The sequence below is a fragment of the Kwoniella shivajii genome, chromosome 4, assembly GCF_035658355.1.
Source record: "Kwoniella shivajii chromosome 4, complete sequence".
Lineage (NCBI taxonomy): Eukaryota > Fungi > Basidiomycota > Tremellomycetes > Tremellales > Cryptococcaceae > Kwoniella > Kwoniella shivajii.
The window spans coordinates 247,840-274,872 of NC_085911.1; the positions used below are offsets into that span (position 1 = coordinate 247,840).

The 27,033-nt window shown below is 42.8% G+C and overlaps 12 protein-coding genes across 12 annotated transcripts; 8 read left to right on the forward strand and 4 right to left on the reverse strand.

Annotated features, from left to right (window-relative positions):
* Positions 1–556: 556 nt before the first annotated feature.
* IL334_003080 (uncharacterized protein) lies at positions 557–1,956 on the forward strand (the record flags this gene model as incomplete). The annotated part of the gene is made up of 6 exons (XM_062934816.1): positions 557–672; positions 765–947; positions 1,023–1,118; positions 1,217–1,658; positions 1,731–1,892; positions 1,948–1,956. 6 exons carry the CDS (start codon positions 557–559, stop codon positions 1,954–1,956), a joined length of 1,008 nt encoding a protein of 335 aa, XP_062790867.1.
* A 141-nt stretch (positions 1,957–2,097) lies between these two features.
* Positions 2,098–3,102, reverse strand: IL334_003081 (uncharacterized protein; the record flags this gene model as incomplete). Its single annotated transcript, XM_062934817.1, has 5 exons — positions 2,098–2,222; positions 2,303–2,448; positions 2,594–2,733; positions 2,825–2,887; positions 2,974–3,102. 5 exons carry the CDS (start codon positions 3,100–3,102, stop codon positions 2,098–2,100), a joined length of 603 nt encoding a protein of 200 aa, XP_062790868.1.
* Positions 3,103–3,655: 553 nt separating this feature from the next.
* Positions 3,656–5,035, forward strand: IL334_003082 (uncharacterized protein; the record flags this gene model as incomplete). Its single annotated transcript, XM_062934818.1, has 7 exons — positions 3,656–3,685; positions 3,808–3,902; positions 4,050–4,201; positions 4,332–4,460; positions 4,549–4,694; positions 4,754–4,806; positions 4,876–5,035. 7 exons carry the CDS (start codon positions 3,656–3,658, stop codon positions 5,033–5,035), a joined length of 765 nt encoding a protein of 254 aa, XP_062790869.1.
* A 386-nt stretch (positions 5,036–5,421) lies between these two features.
* Positions 5,422–7,128, reverse strand: IL334_003083 (uncharacterized protein; the record flags this gene model as incomplete). The annotated part of the gene is made up of 9 exons (XM_062934819.1): positions 5,422–5,507; positions 5,629–5,849; positions 6,028–6,038; positions 6,101–6,204; positions 6,289–6,356; positions 6,443–6,530; positions 6,621–6,726; positions 6,850–6,953; positions 7,095–7,128. The coding sequence occupies 9 exons, from the start codon at positions 7,126–7,128 to the stop codon at positions 5,422–5,424; spliced, it is 822 nt and encodes a 273-aa protein (XP_062790870.1).
* Positions 7,129–7,492: 364 nt separating this feature from the next.
* On the reverse strand, positions 7,493–8,847 carry IL334_003084 (uncharacterized protein; the record flags this gene model as incomplete). The annotated part of the gene is made up of 6 exons (XM_062934820.1): positions 7,493–7,699; positions 7,782–7,994; positions 8,071–8,148; positions 8,211–8,403; positions 8,503–8,604; positions 8,657–8,847. 6 exons carry the CDS (start codon positions 8,845–8,847, stop codon positions 7,493–7,495), a joined length of 984 nt encoding a protein of 327 aa, XP_062790871.1.
* Positions 8,848–9,174: 327 nt separating this feature from the next.
* On the forward strand, positions 9,175–11,053 carry IL334_003085 (uncharacterized protein; the record flags this gene model as incomplete). The annotated part of the gene is made up of 10 exons (XM_062934821.1): positions 9,175–9,221; positions 9,279–9,319; positions 9,370–9,455; positions 9,514–9,629; positions 9,692–9,786; positions 9,858–9,871; positions 9,923–9,940; positions 10,018–10,026; positions 10,083–10,600; positions 10,669–11,053. The coding sequence occupies 10 exons, from the start codon at positions 9,175–9,177 to the stop codon at positions 11,051–11,053; spliced, it is 1,329 nt and encodes a 442-aa protein (XP_062790872.1).
* A 547-nt stretch (positions 11,054–11,600) lies between these two features.
* Positions 11,601–12,823, forward strand: IL334_003086 (uncharacterized protein; the record flags this gene model as incomplete). The annotated part of the gene is made up of 2 exons (XM_062934822.1): positions 11,601–11,641; positions 11,716–12,823. The coding sequence occupies 2 exons, from the start codon at positions 11,601–11,603 to the stop codon at positions 12,821–12,823; spliced, it is 1,149 nt and encodes a 382-aa protein (XP_062790873.1).
* A 1,340-nt stretch (positions 12,824–14,163) lies between these two features.
* Positions 14,164–14,784, forward strand: IL334_003087 (uncharacterized protein; the record flags this gene model as incomplete). The annotated part of the gene is made up of 1 exon (XM_062934823.1): positions 14,164–14,784. One exon carries the CDS (start codon positions 14,164–14,166, stop codon positions 14,782–14,784), a length of 621 nt encoding a protein of 206 aa, XP_062790874.1.
* A 4,067-nt stretch (positions 14,785–18,851) lies between these two features.
* Positions 18,852–20,281, forward strand: IL334_003088 (uncharacterized protein; the record flags this gene model as incomplete). Its single annotated transcript, XM_062934824.1, has 4 exons — positions 18,852–18,901; positions 19,004–19,577; positions 19,661–19,885; positions 19,994–20,281. The coding sequence occupies 4 exons, from the start codon at positions 18,852–18,854 to the stop codon at positions 20,279–20,281; spliced, it is 1,137 nt and encodes a 378-aa protein (XP_062790875.1).
* A 452-nt stretch (positions 20,282–20,733) lies between these two features.
* On the forward strand, positions 20,734–21,762 carry IL334_003089 (uncharacterized protein; the record flags this gene model as incomplete). The annotated part of the gene is made up of 2 exons (XM_062934825.1): positions 20,734–21,323; positions 21,567–21,762. 2 exons carry the CDS (start codon positions 20,734–20,736, stop codon positions 21,760–21,762), a joined length of 786 nt encoding a protein of 261 aa, XP_062790876.1.
* Positions 21,763–21,979: 217 nt separating this feature from the next.
* On the reverse strand, positions 21,980–22,926 carry IL334_003090 (uncharacterized protein; the record flags this gene model as incomplete). Its single annotated transcript, XM_062934826.1, has 2 exons — positions 21,980–22,369; positions 22,447–22,926. The coding sequence occupies 2 exons, from the start codon at positions 22,924–22,926 to the stop codon at positions 21,980–21,982; spliced, it is 870 nt and encodes a 289-aa protein (XP_062790877.1).
* Positions 22,927–23,652: 726 nt separating this feature from the next.
* On the forward strand, positions 23,653–26,884 carry IL334_003091 (uncharacterized protein; the record flags this gene model as incomplete). Its single annotated transcript, XM_062934827.1, has 11 exons — positions 23,653–24,725; positions 24,790–25,320; positions 25,398–25,435; positions 25,499–25,516; positions 25,590–25,642; positions 25,710–25,837; positions 25,925–26,089; positions 26,173–26,315; positions 26,454–26,623; positions 26,702–26,745; positions 26,821–26,884. 11 exons carry the CDS (start codon positions 23,653–23,655, stop codon positions 26,882–26,884), a joined length of 2,427 nt encoding a protein of 808 aa, XP_062790878.1.
* Positions 26,885–27,033: the final 149 nt, after the last annotated feature.

Genomic DNA, 27,033 nt, shown 5'->3' on the forward strand with positions numbered 1-27,033 from the left:
TTTGAGTATATGCGTAGTACTCAGATGATGGGACTTTTACGGTGTCCATTCAGATCCAGAACACACCTGAGACCCTCGAATTCGATAGTCAATATAGCAGCATCCGAAGCTAAGCTTTTGTTGCATTCCAGTAGCGACGTGAATGATAAGTAAGCAATTCGCGAGGCCGTCGGTCACATAATCGAAAGTCTAATATGCATATCATCGGAGACCGAACCTTGAGCTCATCTCGCACCGAATTCCTCCACTTTTGATGATCGCCTCCACGTTCAATTTGAGCATTCCAACGGCTCGAATGGTATGTTCCTCGGTCATCCAAGGACGATCATCAGGATAGATCCCCCCACCCTTAGAATACTGACGAGCTGTGTATATTGCCTCCACTTTTGAGGTCTGGCAGTCACTTGGTATAAATGTCGATATCCGAAATGTCTACTATATAAGAAAGTGGTTTCCTGGCATGACCACACGAAACAGGCTGTACCCTTACTGCTTAACTTATATCAGAATAGCACCTATACAAATTTCTACTGGAGCTAAAAGGTATACATACAACATGTCAGCCACTACTATGACCATTGCTGGGAGGCCTACAATCCGAATGGGATTAGGACTCATGAGTCTCACTTTACATCAAACTGTGGAAGAATCCACCGCTTTCGAAGTCATCAAGTGAGTTCTTGTTTGTCCATTAGTACATATCTACTTATCCATTGACAGATTGAGAGTGGCGCTAACATACACCTACGCTAATCAACTAAAAGGACGGCTCTTGATTCAGGAGCCAACTTGATTAACACTGCGATGTTTTACGGTTCACCAGAAGACAAATTGAGCAACCTGCGTCTTTTGGGTAATTTCTTCAAAAAGTACCCCGAATATATCGAGAACGCCATAGTCAGCGTGAAAGGTGGTATGGTAGGTACTTTTGCCGGATGTACGGGAGAGTGAGTGATCAAATTCTCATCGGAGAAACCTTCACGGTAGGATCACAGCTGATATGCTGATTTTGTCCCGGCTAGTATCGATGTACTGAGGAAAGAATTGCAAACCGCGAGAGAATTATTGGGGGGAAAAGAAATTGATATTTTCGCAACTGCTAGATTACCCGATGATCGGTAAGTTTCACTGACACACCCTAAGGAGACAAGGAGAAAAAACCTCTTTCGTAGGATTGTTTGTAAGTTGACTGATACCATTGATCTCGTGTTTGTAGACCATGGGAAGAAACTGTTCATAACCTTATGACACTCCAGAAAGAAGGATTATTCCGCACAATCGGATTATCAGAAACAGGTGTCGAATCAATGAAATTAGCTCACAATTTAGCTGGTGATCTCGTTTCTTCAAATGAAATTGAAGTTTCACTACAAACACTTTCCGATCCAGCTATATCCGAAACCATTAAAATTGCGAAAGAATTAGGTATAGTCATCATTGGTTATTCACCTTTCGGACATGGTTTATTAAATGGTCAATTCGACATCAAAGAAATGGAAAAGAATGGACATGATTGGAGAAACTTTTTACCTAGGTTCCAAGGTGATAATTTGAATAAAAACTTGAAATTAGTCACTGAATTGAAAGAATTATCGAAACACTATGACAGAACATTAGTGGAGTTGGTTTTGGCAAGTCTGAATAAATATAGTTCTAATGTGAGTAAACTGCAATGTTATCATGTTGAAGTGTTGAATGATTTGTTAATACTCTGATATTGATTTACGTAGATCTTACCTCTTCCTGGAAGTATCAATCCGATTAAAGTAGCTCAAAATTCCGCTGCTGCCAAGGTTGTGATAACCGATGAGGAATTATACGCCATTCTCAAAATAGTCCAAGAAAACCCTGTAGAAGGGACCCGATATCCTGAGGTCGGAATGGGAAGTTTGGTAAGTTGATCACCCTTGAAATCGATTGACACATACTAATCTATATCTTGGGCAGATGAAGTAGATCATGCGTATTCAATATAAGTTCGAAAAATATTGTGGAGACTGGCAGTACGATGTGGCGAAATGTCAAAGTCGATGACGATGTAGTAGTTACATGAGAAAGCGATGCATCCTGATTGCCCCCCGAGAATCGAAAGACGTATCATAGTACTCGTTTGACCTCGAACCAACTCTTGAGGTAATGCACGTTCCACGCGCACAAACTGAATAAAATGACAGTTTGTACTATAGCCCACCATTTTACTCTTGAATTCGTCGATTCACAAGCTATAACACCAAGCTGTATGTCAGCTTCGCGCATTTGGGGGGTTTCAGATGTAATGGGGGAAACATGATGATGCACTGACTATTTCGGTGAACCCTTTCTCTAACAACTAAATAAGCCTGCTCATCTTTGACCAATTGTAATCCTGTACTCAAATCTCGAACTTCTTGCTCCACAGGTGCTATTTGTTCGTCGTCGCCTACATACAGCTGTCCGTGTACGTTAAAGCTAAAGCACATAACAAAATCAGCACAGAGGAGCGGACGCGGAGTTGAGAGTTCCTCCCATTTGATAAGATATGATCATCAGAGACAATAACACATCCATGCCTGATTATTGACGAAACAAGGCAAGAGCGCTTAGAATGACTCACCTCAGTACTTTCCGAGCATAACTACTCATTTCATTACTAAAACAATAAGAGAATTTCCCACCTTGATCAGCTGAAAGTGAGAATGATCCTTGAGGTTTCTTATGTTGCGTATAAATCGTTTTGCCTTGAGGATCCGTCACCTATTCAGTTCAAAGTAGTCAGCAGTGTTCAGGATACCAAGACCAAGACTAGGAGTATCCGTCTTCTATGACGTCGGTGGGTTTAGCTTACATAGAAATCGATATCTAAATGACCACCTCCGATTGATCCACCAACTTCATACGTTATCGTCATCTACGTACAATAAAAGATTAGCTCATATGTCATACAGGCCTGTCGTGAGATGCCACGCAGTTGATAGGAGATGGAACAGCACTCACTTTATCTTGGGGTTGTAAGCTTTCAAAATAACATTCTTTCTCTCCTGGATCAATTTCTATTCGATGGGCTAAAGTGAAAGGGAGAACGAGGAGGAAAAAGGAGAAGAGGTTCGTCAGACGAAGGAGCATTTTCATCTGTCTATCTTGAAGCTTGAGCCGTCGCGCGTCGTGAGATCGTGAAGTCCGTCTTTACTGAGGAAGATCGTGTTATGCTATATGTTATTTCTTAATCCTGTTGCCCAACGTCTAGAAATACAAAAGAGTGCTGATTTCGTCAATTACATCGTATATCAACGTGGCAAACGCGTCCAAAGGGATAGGCATGCAAAATAGCCAATAAGTCAAAAAGACCCGATTTGTGGTTAGGCATGTCACAAGGTGGAGCACGCGCTTTCGACGTTTTCCAGAGCAGAATTAAAAGTGAGGAAGCGTCACCTAGCAGTAGTTTTGCCATCCATCGACAACACCACCACATTCCATTCTTCATCAGAACTTCTTCTTCTTTCTCTCTTATCGGAACCCTACACTAAACCCGTATCTCACTCAGAGCTCACTGCAAACTGTGAGTCACTGTGAAGCGCTTTCATATTGCCTGGTAATTGTTATCCTGATGGTAAAAAGAGCAAGAACTTCTAGAAACTATCGCTGACGCCCGTGCTTTTGCAGTCCAAGTTTTCTTATAATGGCTGAACCTACCGAACCCTTTGGTGCTGTGAGTGTGATTCATAGTCTACCTTGTACCCTAATCCAGCTTAATGCTTGGCCAATGGAAGCACAGATGTAGTCAATGCTATTCAGTCTGCTTACTGATTTCTTCGCGATTAACCTTTGTAGGAAGAGCACGACCCTCACTTCGAACCCATTGTTCGACTTACCGAACAAGTTGAGGCTAAGACTCACGAGGAAGATGAGGAAGTTCTTTTCAAGATGTGAGTATGATCCCCGCACTCAGATAGATATACGGTCCGGCGAAAGGAAGTAGAGTTGCGCCAATGCCCGTTCCACGGAGTCTTTTCATACAAAGCACTGAATGGAAGATTTCAAGCTGACTAGTCTAAATTTCATTGTCATGATAGGCGAGCAAAGCTCTTCAGATTCGCTAAAGAATCACTTGAATGGAAAGAAAGAGGTACAGGTGATGTTAGACTTCTCAAACACAGAGAATCTAAGAAAATTAGATTGGTTATGAGGCGTGATAAAACCTTGAAAGTTTGCGCAAACCATATTGGTGAGTAATTTTTCAGTCTTCCTCTTTGCTTGACTATCAATTTATGTACATCGTGTACAGTTATTGATCATGGTCGTGGGTCGTATCATGACTTGAGAGATCTGCGCTGATGATTGCTATTAATCTGCAGTCTCGTCTGACATGAAACTTTCACCCAACGTTGGATCTGATAGATCTTGGGTATGGAATGTCGCTGCCGATTACGCTGAAGGCGAAGCTGCCCCAGAGACTTTAGCAATCCGATTCGGTAACTCAGAGAGTGAGTTTGAGATTTCATTTCTTCGACAATGGGTGAAGGATCGAGATCCTCGTTTTACTTAATTCTTTGCTGACATAATGTTGAACAGACGCCAACCTCTTCATGACTGCTTTCGAAGACGCTCAAACTCACAACTCCGGCTCCGGTTCTTCAGCTGCTCCTGCCGAAGAGACTAAGGAAGAGACAGCTGCTCCTGCCGCTACTGAAGAGACCAAAGAAGTTGAACCTGTCAACGTGAGTCATTCCTCCAGTGGGTTTGAAGGGTTCGTGAATGACATAAGATGATATTTCAGGACACTTCTGCTTCTGCTGAAAAGGAGGAAGCTAAAGAAGAGACAGTATCCGAGTACGTTGAGATCTTACTGCCCTGTATCATAGTTTGTTGTAGCTGACCTACCCTTTTATCGAATGATAGAGACACCACCGCCGCTCCTTCAACCCATCAACCATCTGAGACTACCGCTCCTGCTACTACTGAAGAAACAAAAGAAGCTGAAACCGTAGCTGATCTCAAGGAAGAAGCAGTAATTGAAAAGGCCGAAGCTGCAGATGAAAAGAGAGATGAAACTGCTTAGACATCATTTTCTTTCATAGCAGGTCAAAGGGAAAGGTGATCAGTTATCTTAATATGAAAAAAATCATTTTATAGGTTTTGGGACGTGTTCAGAGTGGTAGTCATGTGAAGTGATGTATTTTACGTTACTATGGCATGAATGCAGCTTTGTGGGATACATCGTTCCTCTCTGTATATCGGGTAAAGATTAATATTCGAGTGTTTCCTGGCTATCCGTCTTTGCGAGTGGAGGAATTCTCTGATCTGTGCAGGAGGTTTTCAGCTGAACATATTGAGTGGATATTGCCGTCTGATGCATTCATTATACATAAAGTACATCCACTTGAATCACTAATACTGCTAATCATCATGATATGTTACCCGTTTCGCCGCTACCTCATACTTTACTTATTGTTGGTTGGAGACTTGAAGTAACAGATTGCCTTCAGCAGCAGGTACGTAGCTTACATTCTTACTTTGAGAAAGGGTCGCCGCTAGATATGTCCCAATGTGTCAGCATTGTTTTCATTCCGCGAGCGATTACCAAGAGGGCCTCCTTGCAAAAGCTAATCCTGGACGAAAATCCAGATAGGGCAGGAAGGAGCTTTGACATACCGATTTCTCTTGAAGCTTCGATCTTTCTGAATTGAACGAAAGCGTCACCTGCTCTATTCAATGCTTTACTGATTGTGTTTGCAGCTTCGGCTTCACCTTCAGCTCGAATGACTGCTGCTTGTCTCTCTTGTTCAGCTTTCTCAACGACGAATTTGGCTCTTTCAGCATCTTGTTGAGCGATTTGCTTTTGCTCAACGGCGGTGGTGAATTCTTTTCCGAAGCTATATGTGCAATGGAGAGGGCGGCATGAAGCGGTAATTCATCGAGGTGTAAGGAGCAAAATGAGAAAGATAGTGTGTTAAGGGAGGAGTGAAGAAACAGTCAGCAAAGTTCATTGTCTTGTACGGTTGCATGGAAAGAGATCGAGTCGTCTCGGGGAAAGTGTAATAAGATACTCACGTCATATGTGTCTAAAATATAATCACAGAGTCAGTCAGTGCAAGCTTTCGAAAATCGTGTAACCTGAACTCACGATAGAGACGTCCTCCAATTGAATGTTGAATTCCTTTGCTCTGTTTAAAAGGTCATCTCTGATTCTAGCTGAAACGATCTCTCTGTTTGTGATGAGCTCGGAAGCTGAATTGGCGACATATTAGTTACATTGCAAATACTGAGGCTAGGCTGTTTTGTATTGAAGATAAAAGAGAATGAATTACTCACCATCGAATTGAGCGACCGTAGCTTTTAAGACTTCATTACCGATCGAAGGAAGTACACGTTCATCGTAACTACGCAACGGGAAAAAATCGTTAGTTCTTCGCACAGTGCAAAGCAATCATGGTCAAATGATCAAGAACAGAGGAGAGAGACTCACTCAAGACCCAAATTTTGATAGATCTTAGGTAAATGGTTGATATCAGGTCTCGACATGACTCTCAAAGTTAATGAAACCATTTGCATATCTATCGGTGATGAACGCCATATAAAGACATCAGCGCTGTGCACCTTGACACAAATAGGCTATGTGAGAATCCTAACGTTGTTGGACTCACCTTTCGATCCGGTGGTTGTCGAGATGTTCCTAGGTTTGATTCTAACATCGTATAAAATGGCTTTTTGTAACCATGGAATGAGGAAATGTGTACCTTCTCCTGAAGCCTAGGATCCAGCCAGAATCAGCGTTCCCTTCTTGATTCACTTATCGCAAATTCTCGTAAAGAATACTCAGAGCTACTACTGTCCCATCGAGTCACTTTATTGGTAAAATGGATTTAGACTCACATCGGGTCTAACACCTTTAAATCGATCGAATAATACCGCTCTATAACCACCTGGAACGTCGTATAAAGATGATTGAACTACAGTGGCTCCAAGTGCGATTGGCACTATACCATTACAACAGATGTCAGCGTCTGGTCACCTTCTTCTCAGTGGTATGAGATATGAGGTGGCCATGCCGATCGGCATCGAACTTTCTTCTCTAATATATTCCTAGAATGATCTGGGGGAAACGGAAATCAACTCACCTATCAATCGAGAAATGTTCTGAGCGAAGGCCATCTTGACTTATGAGTGATGGCTACAGGTGATGATGATGATGGTGCTAAGAGGGGATGTATGTGTTGGGTTATTTTGACGGTATGATATTATGAACCTCGTCAAGAAGCATACGAAATCGCCAATCAATGAAACGGCAACTCTTTGAAAGTCTCACTATGGACATCGGACATTGCGCTATCTCCGTCAACCTCTCGTATAACCCAGACACATCTGAAATCAAGGATGATGCTATCAGACATGCATGCATGAGCATGAATGAGGATAGTTCAGGTGTCATGGCATAGGTCAACGAATGCATGTACATATGAGAAATGATGAATGTGTTCTATGTATGCTGTTTCCCCCCCCTCAAAAAAAAGTCAGACTACTCTGTTACATCTACACCAACGACTTCAGCTAATAACCTTTGTTCATCATTTTTAACTAATGGTCCGATTGGTAATTGATTTTGGTTCATCCAATTGGACGCCTCTTCTATCAGAGTATCCGTTAGAGGTATACCTTGATCTGCGAGCACTTTGATCAAGTTGGCAACGGATGAAATAGCTTGTCTTCCTTCGGGTGTTATATCCTATTTCAGTGAAATTTGAAATCGATTCGTTAACAATTATTATTTGAGAAGACATTGAAACCAGAAAGTGAAAAGACCTCACATCATTCTTATCACTATATACACCTTCAGAATCAAATCCTTCTCCCCCTTCTCTTTTCTCTTGAGAAGTACCACTTGATACCCAAATAAAACCGTTCAACCCCAAGATGATATCTACACCTGATGGTCCACATGGTGGAGGGATATGATGGAAATGTGATTTCAATCTTCGAATAAGTTGAGGAGGTACAGTGAGGAGTTGACCATTACGTAGCTTTTTGAATCATGATCAGCTGTTACTCTGTGAGAGACGAGAAGAGAACAGTCCTATAATGTGGAAAATGACTCACTTTACCATATTTCAGGGATCGAGTATGTAGTGACATTGCACCATCACCAAAGAAAGCCTGAACCTCAGCGACTAGCAGCTAGTCACACCATTTCTGGGGTCAGCATCCGTTTGAGTTGCAAGAATGCTCAGTTCACTCACATCACCTTCAGCTAAAAATTCCCTCATTTTTAGCGCATCACTTTCTATCTTTCTTCTTTGGACACCTCCAGGCAGATTAACAGATGAAAGCATCAGTACTGCATCTTGACGACCGTTCGCATCGACCCTCCATCGTTGAGGACCAACTTCAACTATTCGTCCGATGACTAGATCGCCTACTTCCGGTGTGTATCTAGGAGAACCATCAGTGTCTTCCACAGAATAGGGATTTTGCAAGAGAACCCAAGGCAGTAGATATGCCGGAGATGCGAGAGACTGATGAATGACTCACTTTGATCGCACAGGTTTGACAGAGATCAACTTATTCACTCTTTCAATAGTACCAGTTACACTCGAAACGACATTCACTTCCTCGACATAAGTACCATGTCCTCTGAACTCGAAGATCAGCTTTTTTTACAATGGAAAGATCCTGGTTGACGGACCTCATATACTCCTTTGAGCTCGTGATAATCTCTCCAGGTGTGACTATGGTTCTCTTGCTTGGGCCAGCACCGTATTCATCTTCATCAACTTGCATAGCGTCTATTTCGATTTGATGTTTTCGATGAGTGGCAGGCATATCATCTGCGAATGTTTGGGTGGAGGATGGAGGAACGGTTTTGATTACGAACATATCTTCTGGATAGACTGCTGACTGCTCAGCTGATTCTGATATCTCGGATGTATATGGTGGTTGTGATCGAACATGGGATGCTATCACTTTGGATGAAATTGGCTATGATCTGAACAGAATTCACAGTTTAAAAGGGCCACACGGAGTTGGTGATAATCTCCGAGAGAGAGTGTGTTGTTTCGATGATTTCTTTTGCCACCGAAAACATGACGATATTGTTCACAGACACGTTCACGAACATTACAATCTGACCTCTCATATCTCTTGCGTCTCTGCTACAGCCCCTTGACATTCTTAGTCACGTAGTGGTTAGGATACCTCCTGAGAATGAGTACAGATGCGAAGGACTTGCTGCTACTCGTCTGGGTTCACGGGTCAGTGGATGACATCATCCCTTGTATTGGGTCTTCGCTGATTGTTTAACTTTATAGCTTCAAGGGAAACGAAGTGACGTTTGAATCTTTCCCAGAACGTACGTCAGCTACCAACTGGATGGCTAAAGCCGCTGATATTTTCGTTTAGGTATCTCGCACCTGTTAGCTACCACGCATGCTTCTTTACGAGTGGAAAGTCGTGTATTTCCAGCATATCAAACTCGTGGTGAACTAGTAAGCCGTTTATCCTGATCTCTTCCTTGGTCCTAGCTGACTCTGTAATACTGTATAGACGGCTGCCACTCTGGCTTTCATAGACTGGCTTACTGAGCTTATTGTACAATTGGAGAATGAGCATGGAGCAGGTGGTGGAGCTGGAAAAGCTAAAGTGGTTTTAATGGGACATTCGTGAGCTTTTTTAATCGTGCTATATGTAATTGCTCCGAATGCAAAGCTAATAAGAACTACAGTATGGGTGGGCTACTGATTGCCGACGCAGCGAGAGATGTTGCTGCGAACACCAGAGAAGGAGATATAATGTGGCCGAGGATAGTTGGAATATTAGGTGATCTGGCCATTAAATCTCTGAGAGATACAGATCAGCTAACGGTATGAAATCGTGATTTTCATCGACAGCATTTGATACACCTGTAAGTGCTATTCAGAAATCACAATTATAATTCAAGCTAATGATCTTATAGTATCTTGGTCTTCATCCTGTACGTTTATCATTCACATATTCCGATGGTGGAATGAAATTTGGACTGACAATGACATATGACATATTGGGTTTTAGCATACATTTGTGAGCTTTCTTATTTGTCTTGTTTTGCGAATGCAAATCCACTAATCTAACATCAGAAACACCATCTATCACAAGCCGCTTCGTACGTCGATCAAGCCCGAAATATAGCTTCTGCAGTCGGGATGCTTTCACCCATGGCCATGGGGTTGGGATTTGGTAAATTTGGTAAAAAAACAGAAGAACCTCCGAGTGAAGCAGGACCGTCAGGCTCTCGACCGAGCTCAACACAGAAAAGCAAGAATGGAAAGGGTAAAGAAACAGAAACAGATACCACTGTTCTACCTAATTCGTCAACGACACCTGAAACCACTACAACGACAACCAATACATTCTGGTCCAAATTACCTGCTATGGTTCCACCATCTACCAAAACGATGTATGGCCTTGGGGCGGCTGCGTTGGGCGCTGTAGCTTTGGGTACAGCTTATTACCGAAGAGAAGACTTCATCACCGGTTGGAGATATGGTTATGATCATATGACTTTTGTGAAGAACCTATGGGATGATGAAGCTATGAAAAAAAGATTAGTCGATATAAATGACTTAATCGAGGAACGCAAAGTCGTCTTTCACAAGTAAGCTATCGTTCTCTGCTCTCAGACGAAGGGTAAGTAACTGACGCGGATGATCGATTGTCGTGCAGTTACTACTCGCATTTACCACCTTGTCCACCTACACAATTGGTTTCAAGGACTTTCGCAATTTTGCCACCTATGAATCACCCTTTATACAAGTATTTTGACACGGCATCAAATAGTCTAGCTAAAGATGAAGTTTCAGCTCATATGGGTATGTTCAACCCCAAGACGAATGACGGGTTCTACGATCTAGGTTTGGAAGTAGTCAAGGTCATCGGTGAAAGAATAGAGGAAGAAGGCGTAGGCAGGTCAGAAGTGAAAGGATTAGACGAAGTTCTGGCGGAATTAGATGCTCTAGAGCCCCCATCAGAACAGGAAGGTAGGAGTAAGAAAGGAGACTGGGGTGTCGAGAAAGATGACGCAGGCCATGAAGTGTGGGTAGAAAAATGAGTAGAAATTCTATAATGCCCTGATCTCATGTAGAAATAAATCTGCTCATTGTCATGTATTAGTTGTAATTGATCCCTGTTCATACATACAGTATAACTCGATGTCCTCCTTTGTCTTGGGCTTTCGCGACGTTGGCAGCCTTTGTGATCACATCGTCACTCCCGTGAATGATTGATCCATTGATCAACAATGACTCGCGATAACTCTTTACTCACCGAAAAGACGACTTCTTCGATCCTTTGAAATTTGTTCCCTGTTCGATAATTCAACCAATCATCAAGATGTCGAGCTCTACGAAGACAAGAGCGACTCGAAGGAGATTCATTTCGATACATCAAGTATTTCATACATCTTGTAGAAATTGGAAAGACCCTCCTCTTCAATGTATCTCTTCTGTGTACGTCTACATAGTGATATAGTCCAAACGACCCTAATTCGATCCACTCAATCAGATTTTTGATTTCACTCTTTGATAACACAATATTACCTTCTGTTTCACTCAATACAGCCTTCTTCATCTGATTCCTGAACAAAACAACACTTCATCATGTCTCAAGCTCCTGGAATCACCCCTGCCGATATCGCACAGTGAGATGGTGTCTTCTTCGAGCTCACTAGCCCTTGGATTATTCACTGACGATACATCTCTGCCTGCGCCTTAGCTCTGCATCAAATCTTCCTCTGGATAAACATTATGAGGAAGTTATACGCCATGCAACAAAGTGTACCTCCGATCTACAAATTGTGACTTCACATCTAGATCAAAGAGATGCTGCACCTGATGAAATAACTTACGAAACGGATCTTCACACTAAAAAAGAGATTACAAAATTCTCTTTAGATGTCTATACCAGTATGCGACGTCACTTGCTACATAGACTCAATAACAGAGCAGAATTTCCCGGAGATGAATCTCTGGATGAACATACTGTGCAAACTTGGGAAGGCAAGTTGGATACGGCTAAGAGTGCGTACGAACAAGCAAGATTTGAGTATGAAAGGAAGGTAAAATCGGTACAATCGTCTAACGCACCTCGATACCACCAGGGCAGGCCTGACAAGGCTGACACTATGGAAAGCAGCATACTATATTCCATCGCCGTGGACCAAACGACTCGGTCTTGCGAGACCGCTATGGGTCGGAAAAAGGACTATGAACAAGCACCAGAAGACATGTCAGTTAATTCTGATTGGCAACAGAAGAGGCAAAAGTATGTATCGTCTCTCAAAGAATTTATCGTATCATATAAGCATATGAGGCGATCTTTTGAGCAGCTGTCCGGAAACACCCAACGATCGATAAATGCAAAAGTACCACCTTTATTGACTCCTGAAGAATGTAAGACTTTGATAGAACGGCGGGATCGTTGGAGTGACCAGTCAATACAAGAGGCCAAACTGGAATTCTTTGAACTATACAGGTCGGGTGTGAGATCCTGCAATAAGCAAAATCAGCGTCGGCTCGAAGCGGAAAGCAACGACCCCCTAGCAACGAGTGCCATGTCAAGTAAAGCGTGGACTATCGATCAAGGAGCGACCTCCTTTCTTGGGAATGGTCCCACCTCAACGGATCTCAATGAGTTGCAACTGGGACTGAACACATACGCTACCCTTCCTTCAATTCCAGACCTACCCATCCCAGCCTTTAGCTTTCTCGGCAGTCAAAGCAACGTTCCTTCTGAGGATGTTTTCCCTGCTAACAACTCAGGGAAGAGACCTTACAATCCAGATGCCACGGGACCCTCAATGTCGTTTCCCTCCGGGTTTTGAGCCTGACTACAGCAGGAATCGACCATGGGAATAAATCGTGGCGAGGTTTAAGTAATTATTGGTGATAGGTTTACTACTTCCTTAGAAGGGTCGAGTTCGTTTACATACTCTGTATATACAAATCATCAACTGTTAGACTTGGGTCTTTTTGTTACGCCCGCAAAGCACCAAGCGAAAACTTCTCCATATTCTCATATGAAAGTCATACACGTAACGATTAAGCTCATAAGCATGTCCAACGGACTCCCAAGATCACTGCTGCTGCACTGACCATGAGACACAAGAGAGGGTCTAGTCCCACCCATAAATCTGTTGAAAGTCAAGTTTTGCTCGTAGATTCTTGTCCATGGGTGGTTTTTCGTAAGTCGTTGCTCTTGCAAGTTCGCAGCTTTGTATATCAATACGGTTAAGATGATGAGCACTGCTGATAGATCTCTTTTGGTCATCCTTTGTAGTGAAGGGATCAAAAGGCCTTCTTTCAGCCAGTACAACATCTTTCATACTACTATGGATTTTTGGAGTGTCTTCGAATCAACGCCATTCTTGATACGTAAAGGGACTACACAGGGAGACTTGTTTCAGTCCTTTGAAGTTCTGCTTGTATTGTACTGATAAACCTTTCATCACGTATATCAAGTCATCCAAAATCAAAAAGCGACATACATTCGACACGATTCCGTATAAATACCATATACAGTATTCTGTGGGAATTGATTAATAATTTCTTCCGGTTTCAACGATTTCTTTCACAGTACTCAGCAGCAGCAACAACGAGTAAGGCACCTTACCAGTTACTGTTACAACACTTGACCATGTCTCAGCCAACTCAAGCCCCAAAGACCCTACGGGATTTGTGAGTTTGCCGGATTTATTGAACGAGTTATGTTTTTTGAACTCAACACAGCGTATGTTTTTATCCGCAGGGAGATACTGGCTCAAATTCCGCTCGAAGCTCTCTTCAATCGTACCATCGAGGAAACTGGAAAGTCCACCCAGAACCTCAGAAAAGTCGCTGATCATTTAGGTACTCGAGAGTCAGCGGCTGATCCCCTATACCATGAAGCAGAACTTCAAGATTTGGGAAGAAAATCTCTAGAGACTTTCCGAGTTTTTACAGAGTATCGAGATCTATTGGACCACAGACTGAAAAGTCCTTATCTATATCCCCAGGATCGCTACGTAGATGAGAATACTAGGGATCGTCTCGAACAGAGCTTGGTAACTGCTAAACTGGATTACGCCCTGGCAAAATTTGATTTCGAAAACAAACAAAGATCAACAAGACATCTCACGCACGGCACGTAGCGTCTGAGGAAGACGATCAGCTTGAGCAAAGCTTAATGCGAGCTCGCGATGCATTGGAGAAACCGACTCAACTTATGGAGAAGGCTGTCTCGTTGAGAGCAACATTTCTACAGACCCCTCATACATCGCCTTCCAAATCTCGCGAGAGTTGGGAGGAGCACAACCAAAGCATTGCAAAATTCGTCGCTTCATACGAATATCTGAAAAATTCTTTGGATGATCTGTCCAAGCGAAGCCAAGATTTACAGTTTACTGGGATGCCCCCATCGTTATCATTCCAGCAGACTAAAGATGCTCTGCAAGAAAGGTGGAAGGAGTGGAAGAACGAGTCCTCACAGATACAGGTTGCGGAATTACTATGGTACCATAAGGCTCTGGTCAAGCGACACAGAGAGCTAGACCGAATAGCGGATACAAAAATCCCTGCTGAGATCGACACCATGCCTGCTCAAGCCAGTACTATCAAAGCGGAACCGGATTCTTTTCCTGCAACCGAAATGGGAACGGTACCTTGTCATCCGTATGAGACTAGAAGGCAATTAACCCAGTACCAAACAATCTCACCAAGACCAACCCAGCCTGAAACAGGATCGTCCTCCCTCGGCAATCAAAGCAATGCCCGTTCTGTGGTACAGTCACCTTACTGCAACGTCTAGAAATATTCCAGATCATCATCCTACCGCGACATCTTCAGCTTATCCCCCTAAGCTTGAGTCCAATTGAAGACAGTAATTGTAGGATGCAAAGGCTGACGTGGCAGGATGTGATGAGACGAACGAGCAAAGGCGAGTATACATGAGATAAGGTATGCAAAATGCAAAGTAATATTATAGCATTCAAGATATACATTTCTTGGGAAGAAGTTCTAACTATTCGAACCAGGCCTTCGACTTTTATATCTAATATACATACTTTACTACTCGTTTCCAAATCCAGTAATATTTTCCTGACCATAAGATTAAGACAATGTCTAAGACTACGTAAAGCATAGTTCTAAAGTTATCCCTTGTCCCGAAAAGATCCTACTCTGCAATCGTTCCAAAATTAAGTCATCCCAGCGCATTTCCAGAATCAATCAATTACAGCGGTACAAGCACTCTTCATACGCAAGAGCCTACGGACCACAAAGCAGACCATTGGCGTGGCGTCTTTGAGTGATCGTGTGATTCAAACCATGTCTTCCACCATCGATGTTGGCTTACGATGTATACTGTGCATACAAGTTTGTAATATAATACATTTGTTGTTTTCCTTCCTAGGCATGATACACAAACCATACGTACAGTAGTTGCCCGTCCGGCACCATATGTTGGTAACGTGTGCATCATGTCTACTCCTATTGATATTTTTAGTACCCTAAGATCAATGAATCCTATACGTCGTATATCGCACCGACCACGTACAAAGTTGATGTATCTCAGTACTCTATTTCTCATTGGGTCATCTTCCTACTTTGGGTCCTTTGTTGTCTCTTCTTAAAGTAATTTACGTCACAAGTTTGTTGTCATCGGAAGCACAACTGTGGCTGTGAGGGATGTCATGTGGAGGAGCGCAGCTCACAGACTGCTTTGATGATCCTTTGAATAGAATGATTAGAAAGGGCTTCTTGTAACCGCACCACATATCTTCGTACATCTATGGATATCTCGATTGACTTCGAATCAACCTTGGTTTTGTTACATGAATAGAAATACGCAATGAAGACTTCTCCGAGTCCTTTGATTTTATGCTTGTATTGTACTGACAAACCTTTGTTCACGTATGACAAGCTGTGCATATAGAAGCGAAAAGCGAGATGAATTCGACTCGACCAGACGTCCCAAGTTTCTTTCTATATAAGCTGTGGAACTTGAATGAATTCTTTTATCAATTATCTAATATCTCATACAGTATTCTAAATCTAGTAAACTTACAGCAAAGGCACGTATTCGAGTGATCTATCGCTTATCACAACGCTTGATAATGTATTATCGATCTCAAGCACCAGAGAATGAAGGAGATGAGTGAGTTTGGATCTCTTGATGATCTTGTTGAGCGTGTTTGATTCCTGACCAAATCTACTACATGTCTTCGTCTGCAGGGAGATATTAATCAACGTACTTGATGATCACTATAAACTTACAGTTGAGAGCGCCGAAATTTGCACTCTACGTCAAAGAGCAATTATTAAGAGGTTAGACAGTAAAGCGTCAGCACCTAGTCTTCAGTCTGACGATGCAAAGCATTCTGACTTACAAAAAGCCTTGTTAGAAGACTTAGCATATTTTACAAGTATGGAAACGATGTTGCGTTATAGACTCGCACACCCTCATCTTTTTCCGGGCGATCAGTCTGTAGATGAAGACACAAGGAATTATTACGAAAAAAAGTTATTAGATTCTAGATGGCAATACTCCATTGCAACGTTGGATTACGAAAATAAACAAAGAGACCGAAACGAAGCGGAAAGAAACTTGCCTACTGTGTTTGATACCTTGCCTTATCAAGCAAGTACTATCAAAGCGGAACCGAACCCTTTTCCTGCAACAGAAACGGGAACGGTACAATACTTTCCGAACAAGTCTGAGGAAGTAACTCAGTACCGCACAATCGCACCAAAACCGACCCAGCCTGACACAGGATCGACCTCCCTCAGTGTCCCAGACTATTTTCCTTCTGGTTACGGCGACCTTACCACAAACTCAGGTTATGTTCTTGATTGGCCTGCCACCGAGACATCTTCAGCTGATCCCCACGCCACCGGGACACTCCCAGCTTATCCCACTGAGTACAGTTTCGATCGAAGATAATACGTCTAGAATGCAAAGACTGACGAGACATGGGTGACTAAATATCATGTTTTGGCTGATTTTTCGGAAGAGTTGGAATAATGTTATGCACATATGACGATTATGCGTATAATGAGTCATTGACTCCCCGTGATAAGTTACCACGTATACATACATCGGGGTCGTTAGGCCCTAATTCCTTGATGCATTACAAAGAGGTCTACACTTTACAAGTGCGGCATCTTCAAGGTATTGGTAGGGCCTTCATTTCTCTGGGGCCAGTAGCCCTTTGACCTGGCATCCTTTTTAATTCAGACTTTGCTTTTTGTACTTTGTTATCTTCATGTTCGCTGGTCAGGCTCGGTGCTCACCAGATTAGGACCCATCAGAAGACCGACACTCAATCCTTTCATGCCACTGTGGGGATATCCTTTTTTCGTACTGTAAAGCGATGCTTCACATTTCAGAGGAGCGATATGGCTCGTATCGACTTCGATAAGCTGTTACATGCTAAGACTATATATCGACTTTCTGCGCAGTATATATATCCTTCCCGTCGTATATTCCAAACTACATTGAACATATAATCAAGTGTCTCTTTATCAAACAACAAAGCAGTTCTAAATGTCTGAAGCATCACTGGGCACAGATGATCAGTCTGAAAGTCTCTTCATATCGGTTTACGCTCACTCCGATGACATGCATAGCTGCTGACGATGGTGTCCCTTAGGCAGCCGGAACATATTTCTCTTGAAAAGTTGTATGAAGATACTATAAATCTTTCGAGAAAATGCCAGGAGGACCTTAGATTAAGCACTCACTATCTAGATTTTAAAGGATTGATGCCCGACTAAAACGAGACCTTAGATAGATTGATAAAAGAGAACGGAAGAATCATTCAACGCTTACAGAACTCATCGAAATACTATACTTTCCAGGCTTACAGAAGATTATTTACCTCAAGACGAGTCCGTCCCGCAGGAAAAAAGGAAAGGTCTGGAGTTCGATATGACGGTCGCAAAACATGCTTACGATAAGGTAAAGTCGGAATTTGAGACAAAACAGTGTATACAAAATCTCTCTGGCTATTTGGATACTGCGACTGACTTGACTGAGAAGATTACATCATTGCTGAGGATTCGAAAAGATCGCACAGATGAATCAACCCCATCAAACTCAGTGATTGATAACAGAATTAGCACTTTGGTTGTAGAAGCGGTGCAAATATACAACGACCAAGAGACCTGTCTCAATGCTCTCCCTGATGTGATAAAAAATTCGCTTCGTACCGGTAGACCAAGGACGTTAGGCTATGGAGACACTGAGATTGCACTAAGAGCCAAATGGAAGTATTGGAAGCAATATGATCGGATATAAGCAAACATTTTCTCGTTTGACTGTGATTGCGAACAAGTAAACTCGTACGCCACACTCATTCCGATCCTGAACGAGAAAAATGGTGCACGCCACTTGGAGCCCCAGATCGACCGAAAGCATCAAGTACGTCACCTTTTGCCGAGTGGTTATTTTTGCCCGGGGTCAGAAGCTGGTCATAGCTGCGGTGCTTTCCATTGACGTCAGAGTTTGGGACGATGTTTTCCCTTCTGTTAGGATGTGTGATATCTCTTCCTGATGAAATATGTGACTCACCTCACTCACTGCCCCCTGGAAAAAGGTACTTTATGATGTCTGTGCGTTCTGTGTGTTGTGACATAGCGTCATTCCTTTTGTGCCTTGAATGCTATTTGGTTGCATCATTCTGAGATGTAAACGTCATTGTACTGGAAAGAAACCACCTGACACTGACGTCTTTTTCTTCTTCCTCTCGTTTTCATGGGTCACGTTTGAAAGATGTATAGCACTATATAAATAGAATCGTATTCCATTGTTCCATTTGCCTCCCTTCCTTCTATCTCTCTCAACAAACCAATAAAGAAACAAACACATCATACAACATGTCGCATTTAGAACAACTCGAAGATAAAATCCAGCACACCTTCACCTCGTGAGTGGTTCTTTTTTACCCTGCGATCCATTACTGCTTCTGTATAGTATTCAGTCTGTACGCGAAAGAGTCGAATCTGACCTGGATTTGCATTCCCCTTAGCGGTCAACCCGGAACAACCGGTCGTGAACCATTTGAGGAAGACCGAGGAGAAAGCAACCCTTTCCACCGACCTGACCACAAACATGAAGGTACACACAACATCGGTACAGGAAGTGATTTGATCGGTCGATCATCCACTGGTACCGGAAACGAAAGAGACATCAACGCTGGCGGTGGTCAACAACACCAACACAACCTCGGATCAGGTCTCACTGGAGGTGCTGCTGGTCAAGGCTATGACGGCAACAACAGAACTGGTGAACACCATCACCAACACTCTGGCCAAAATGCCGGTCTTGGCCAAACTGGTCGAGCTTACGACTGTGGACAGATTGGTGAAGACCATGCGTCTCACAGACACGGTCACCACGACAACGACGGTGTAAACTACCCTACTACCGGATCAGGCATGGGTTCAGGTGGTACCGCTGGCGGTGCAGGCATCACAGCTGGAACTCACGGTTTCCAACATCAAGGCGGTAACTCCGGTCAAGGTGTCACTGGTGCTTTCGAGAATGATGCTAGAAGAGAAGTTGGTTCTCACGGTGGTCACCACACAGGTTCAGGTCTTACTGTAAGTCGAAAGTGCAAATAGCATCCAGTGTTTTTGATAAAGACCAGTTGGACTGTTACTAATCAAGTTGTCATGCTCTACAGGGATCTGACAAAGTTGGAAACCTCGGACAGAACTCCGCTGATTACGAGCGAACTGGAGCTGGTGGACCTATCTCTGGCGGCGCTGCCGGTACCGACAGATTTGATTCTGACAGGCATCACAACACCGGTGCTACAGGTAGACACACTGGAGAAAGCATTGAGAACCAAACCGGCACAGGTGGTAACGGAGGCAACTCCGCCTCATTTGGTGGCGCTTTAGGCTCTGTGAGTACACCTTCTTCAATGCTTCTCTTCAATGCTTCTCTTCAATGCTTCTCTTCAAGACGTATATGTATCTGCGAGCATATGCTGATATGGTTTGCCATCAATTAGCTCGGTACATCAAACGATGAGTTCATTGGTAAAGACCGAAGATCAGGCGGTGCCTACGCCGACACTGAAGGCACATTCAAGAACAACACTTCTGGACCAGGTGGTAACACCGCTTTGACAGGTAGAGAAGGTACAACAGATCAAAACCCTGTCGCTCAAGCTAAATCTGCTGGTCATGAAGTCGGCTCAGGTCCTACTGGTGCTACCTCCGCTCACACCGGTACCGGTGCTGAAGGTGTTGAACCTCACAAGAAAGGTATCGTAGAGAAAATCAAGGATATGCTTTAAGTATGAGGATATTGTAATCAGTCGGTGTGAATTTCATTGGGGTTGATGAGGGGTTATTGGAATTGTAGTAAGAAGACAGTAAATCGTAAAGAATGTAGCAAATACACGTTATGACAATGATCATGTATCAGATGATAAATTGAATCCTTCCAGTCAGCAGCGCCGCAATAGAAACACATCTACCAAATCATGCATCTTACGTTTGTTCTGGCGGACACCGCCGTTCAGCTCGTTTCCCAGTTGGAGTCAAAACCAATCCGGTTTCAGAGAATTGCTTCGAAAATTATTCTTGACTCTAGCTAATAACATACACCAATCACACTGATCACTATCGTATCGTTTGCATCAATATAAACCAAATTCTCAGTGAAATCAGTGCACTGTCGAACCACTTTCTACTCTTGCCATACAAAGCCAAATCGGGACCCGAGACTTCAATCCCCAGATACAGCATGTGGCCGTTCACTTCTTCACCTTCTCCAGAAGCTACGTCTTCTGCTCCAATCGATCCTTCACCATCTTCATCAGCTGCATCAGCGGACAAATGTCCAGTTGACCATGAAACTCGATCTAAGTGGTTATCTGCGAATTCCGATTCTAATGAACCACATCCATTTCATCCTTCTTCAGCCTCATCATCATCATCATCAGCAGGTTCATCGGCTGGAACGTCTAATACACTCTCACAAGATAGAGTAATTTCGTCCATTCCTAGAGCACCTCACAATTCATCAACCTCATACAACTCGGAACAGGCACATGCATTGCCAGAAATGAAAAAAGATTCAGAGGGTAAATGGGTTTATCCATCCGAACAACAATTCTTTAATGCAATGTTAAGGAAAAACCATAAACCACAACCTAAAGATATGAGAACAGTAGTACCGATACATAATGCTGTAAATGAAAAAGCATGGGAAGAGATCTTGATGTGGGAAAGTAGGATTGAGGGATCGGAAAAATGTGGTGGACCGAGATTGGTCAGTTTTGTTGGAAAACCAAAAGAACGTTCTCCAAAAGCTTGGTTCAAAACTGCTTTGGGGTGAGTGATAGTTCTTTTCCAAATTCCTATAGACGTGCTCGCACTGCAAGATGGTGTTTTTCTCTCTTCCCTCAGGAGATCGAGTTTCACTGTCGATCCCCTTCTTTAGTGAATTTGATACTGTTGCGGCTTGCCCTTTCTCACTATGATCACATCTCCCTTGGCCCTTTTTCCCTCTATCTGCCTTATATTGAAATACATCACTGCACTACACTAAAGTCTATACGCTAACAACCTTCGCAGCTATACACCACCGTTTGATCGTCACGATTGGCTCATAGATCGGTGCGGTACTCAAGTCCGATATGTCATAGATTTCTACTCGGGTCGAGCAGCAGCAGGAAACGACGCCTCGAAGATGAGTTTCTACTTGGACGTGAGACCTGCTGTCGATAACTGGGAGGGGATAAGAACGAGAGCAACGGCCTGGTGGAGCTAGTAGGGGACAGTGTATCGGCTCCGCAATAGGTGGTATCGAAAAGCAAACTAGCTCGTGACCATCATGAACCTATCTTAGTCACCGAATGATACAGACATCCAATGGGATTTGAGGAATGTGTTACTCATTCAATATTACATACATTATATGTTCTGTTTTATGAAAATATCTATACAACTCTTCCAATATCCCGACAGGAGATCAGAAAACAGACTACCTAATCATCCTTCAAACCTTCGATATACCAAGAACCTGTATCACCTTTCCATTCCGCTCTCTTTTTAATGCCAATGCCGTTTCCCGTAGCGCCATACGCATATTCAATTTGCTGTATCTCAGCCTCACCCTTCTTCTCCAACTTTCCTTCTGTCATTGAAGACGAGGAGATGTGCGAATCCTGAGAAACTCTTTTGGGTATTTCTTCTGCCGTTATTATCGGTAAAAGGGTTGTCGAACCTATGATCATCTGAGGTAGTTCATCTGGATCTGTATTTTGTTCTAGAGGTGTTTCACTAGGTAACGAGATTAAGACACATAGATTGAGAACTGGTAAAGGTGACGGTACTTTGTCTGTGGTAGGCATAGAACTCGATGTGATTGATACTGGCTGCGAACAACATCGAGTTTTTGAGTTAGGATGATATACTTTGAAACCAGCAATGAAGGGAAGTATCAACAACTCACTTGTATATCGTCTTCATTATAATTCTTATAATCATAATCCCATAAAACCGGTTTCTTTTTCTTTGCAAGATTTTCATCATTATCGATTTCTTCGAAATCATTCATATTATAACCAAAAGGTAATAGTCTTATTGTACCCAAACCATAGTTTAATGATCTACCTGTTGCGCCAATAAAAGAAGTATGATTGTGATTACCATCATCACCGAAGGAAGTTAAGAAACCCCAAAAACCACCTTCATCTTCCCATATTTCCCTAAATGGTTTGTTCATCCTTTTGGCTTGTTTCCTCAAACGATTCATCCTAATCGAACATAATAACATTAGAGATCCAATTGCGAATGCTAAAAATCCAAGTCCGATCGAAAGTACCGTCGAGGTCGGTATCGTTATACTCCCTTGTTCATATTGACTATTCGCACATAAGCCATAAGGTAGAAAGAGGATTAGAGGAAGGAGATTCGAGGATACGAAGAACATGTTGAAAGGTTATTGAATGAGCTTCCCGCAGCCCCTTGAGGTGCGTTTGTCTCTCGGTAGATGATTGTTTACTGTGATATAGTGGAGATGTGCCAGATCTCTTGTTGGGTCGATGCAGTACAAGCTGTGATAATTGTGTTGGTTCTAGCGTTTAGCCTTCAAGTGAAATCACGGTTATAAGATGAAAAAGTCAAGACATGAACATCTCTGCTTTACACTTCCATGTGCCTATCGTATCACATCATCAGGGTCGTTGCTGGACTCTGTAACGGGCGATCGTATTGACTTTCTCCTCAACCATGCATCGGCAGATCACGAGACTTTTGTCAATGCTGTAATAATAGCACTCGTTTTGAATGGGAAATCACATTTCGCCACTCATGTTCCATCTGACTCTGATGCTTCATTTGTTGGTACTGTGCCTTGTACTCATATTACTCTCCGGCGACTGATGGTCCGGAAGATACCCCGGATCTGCTAAGAAAATAGCATTACGTAATACCTCTGGGGAGCACCTTGGGATAAATCCCCACAAATCACAGCTCCATAATATTCACCCCTCTCCTTTTGCTCTCGGACATGATGGTCAACCTCCCCCATCCTCCCTCATCTCTTGATCTCGGAGTTGCATCAACATCGTCCGTCACAACGTTCCGCAAAAAAACACCCTCCACTATCAACGTCCACTGTCTTCTCCTTTCTCTTGGGCCACAAACAACGAGTAAGATGACAAGATCATATCATCCCGTTTACGATTCAGTCTTGGGCCGAATGGGGAACTCTCCCCCTCCTACAGAAAACACGTTTCAAGATGACCCTTCATTCTTATCTCAACTTGACCCATCTAGATTAAACGAGGCTAACACTGAAGCGGCCCTACAAAACCTGTTCGGGGAGGCAGTCGCTTCGGCATCTAATCAAAATGATCACGGTGACGATCTTAATATGGGAAACGAAAACGATCACACGCCCACCTTAGCTTCTCATCAGGACATTCAAGCTCAGGATCAAAATGTACATCACGATCACGGTCAAACTGAAACACAAGCTTCCACTATCGAGTCTCTACCTATACCTACACCGCCCCCTGCAAACGTAAACCAAAATCATAAGCAGCTGGATCCATCTTTGATAGATCCTGATCTTGTCGATACTGAAAACGAAAATGAAAATGGTAACTCTCCTAAGATTGCATCATCAACGGGTACTAAACGAAAAGCTACTTCACGAGCCAATATGTTAGCTAGAGGAGCTGCATGTGAATTTTGTAAAAAGCGAAAGCTAAAATGTTCAGCAGAAGTACCCACTTGTACGAACTGCTATAAAGTGGGTAAAGAATGTGTTTACTCACAAAAGAAACAAAGAAGTAGAGTAAGGGTATTAGAGGATAGATTACAAGAATTGGAAAAGAGATTGGATCAAAATAATAATTCTCCTTCCAATATCAATACTGGTGATAGGAGCGACCTACCTGATAACGACATGAATAGTGGTGTTCAAGGTCAGCAACAACAAGACCAACACGCTGAGAATGGTGAAGATAATATATCAAACTCGATGTACGATAATGAATTCTCTGCTTTATCCAGCTTCGATCTAGGCTTTGGTCTCACTTCAACTACTTCAGATAAAGCGGAACCTGATCTCATGACCCTAGCCGATGCCGCCGCTGCTGACACAAGTGTAGAAACCGATTCCTGGGAGGGATTGCCTCCAGATATTGTTGTTGCCGAGATACTCAAAGCTGTTATGGGAAGTAACAACGAGAAAAGCGTTGGAGAGAAGATCGTTTCTCATCTGTAAGTCAGCTACAGTCAATGGGCCCGTCATCTGTAGCTGACAAGGAACTTTTCTATCAATCAGGATTCAGTTGTATGTTGCGGGACCATCGATTCCCAATTTACACGATGCTATATCGCCAAGTACACTACTATCTCGTTTAGCCAATAAGACAGATAAACCTGTCCATCCAACTCTTCTATTTTCTTTGCTTCCCTTCTTGATACCGTTGTCACCTTCTCCAACTCTGCAAGATCCTTCCATTACCTCACGATTGATTACCCACGCAAGAGCCCAGCATGCACAAGCTATAACGAACCCAGACCACAGAATTCTTGATCTGGTAGCTGCAAGCACACTCCGAGCTTATCAGTCTTATACACAAGCTAAATACTTTGAAGGCTGGACTGAAACTTCCTCAGCAACTGGAATGACCTATGCTTCGGGACTATCGAAACTCGGTCACGTCGGTGAGCGATTCGTGGTAAATCGTGAAATACATGGTAGAAAAGAAAGATTAGAAAAGGAAAAGAAGTTAAGATTGGTATTGACGAAAGGTATGGTTGTACCTCCTCCACAAGATAAAGCAGAGTTAGGAGAAAGGATCAGATTATTGTATGTACTTAGTTCCTTCGCGTATAGCCAACTCGATTGAAGATCAGATAAGCTGAAGTTCATATTGTTGCAATCAGCTGGTTTGCGTACATGAATGACAGGGGAGGCTCGATAGGTATGTTAAATCTTTTTGAGTAGCAGAACAGGAATTATAGCTGATGAAGTGGTATTTGGGTAGGTTGGGGCTGGCCTTCTTGTAGGTTTCATTGACTAGCATTGGACATCCAATATCTGTGTCGACCGTTAACGGTCCTTTCATTCTTCATTAGCGTTCAATGATGACGAAATTACAACACCATGGCCGAAAGATGAGTATGAAACCGTGAGCATCAACCTTGACTGTGTCTTCTTCCTGATAGCCAATAATACAAGCTAAATCCCCGCGGAAGGATGAATCGATGCTTGATAATCGAACAATCACCGATTTCATGAATTCGACTGTCCCAGATGACGCCTCGAAGGACAGCATTCTGGCTTCGCATTGTAAAGCAATGACTCTGTTTTATCATGCCAAAAGGTGAATAGATTTCTGCTACGAATCCAAATATCTATCATAGCACATTCTCTTGCCTTTGTTGACTGACTAACTTTTGGCTTGTTTCAGGTTATTTGATACGTCTCCTAGTATATCCACTCCCGATAGAACGTTACGTCTCCTTCGATTGACCAAAGGGTACATGGCTACTCTACCTCCTATGCAACATACAACAGCATCTGAGATAGCTATAAGTCAAGGACCAAGAAATCAGGTCTCAATCAGTCTATACGCGTGAGTGCATATACACCATTGACCATTTCGTGAAAAGAGGGAGCAATCGTTTTTACTGATTCCTCTTATTGGATTGAATATAGTACCTTGTGCATACTTCACGCTAAAGAAGAAATTGACTCTCCTCCCGGAGCAGGGAAAGAATATTTCGATAAATCAATTGTAGCTGCCGGTAAAATGCTAGATATAGTCGATATAACACAATCGAACGGCGATGTTGAGCTTCGTAAGTCACACACCATCTACTTGTATCCTTGGTCATCGATTCAACCCAGCCTTTTTTTCTTTAACACAAACCTGGCCGGAATACCAAACAATGGGACGTGGTTGGAAAATGCTGAACTTGCGCCATTTAATCTTGTAGTCGGTCTAGATATCAGCTCAGCAGTACTATTCCATTTGGTAGGAAGATTGATGACTAAATATGCTGAAAGAATATCGCTTTCTCCCTTGGAGTATGAGAACGGAAATGATGGATTGATTTCAGATCTAAATAGCAAGAAAGAAAGTTTCAGTAAAGCTTTGTTCACACTCGTTAGTTCGATTGATCCCATTTCCATATTTACATATATGAAAGGAAGACTCATCTATGTGTGACAAATTCTCTTATAGGGCAAAAAACAAAGATTTGCAAATGTCGCATCACAATTACTATAGTAAGTATTCACTTGTTTCAAAAACTGGCTTTGCCATGATACCAATTGCTAATATTCCAATTTGGGATCGGATAGTAATATATCTCTGGGATCAGAATTCAAATCTGGTGAATATGAGAGGCCGGATAACATGCCATAAAAACAGTCTATTCGGGGCTGCTCGTCTTTTTTGGATAGCCCAAGTTTTCCGATACTGTACTTTGCTGGAAAAGTCGGGTGAACCACACTGCGGGCGACCAATTCCAATGAATGGACATAGATCGATATGAAGATTCTTTCTTAGGAACG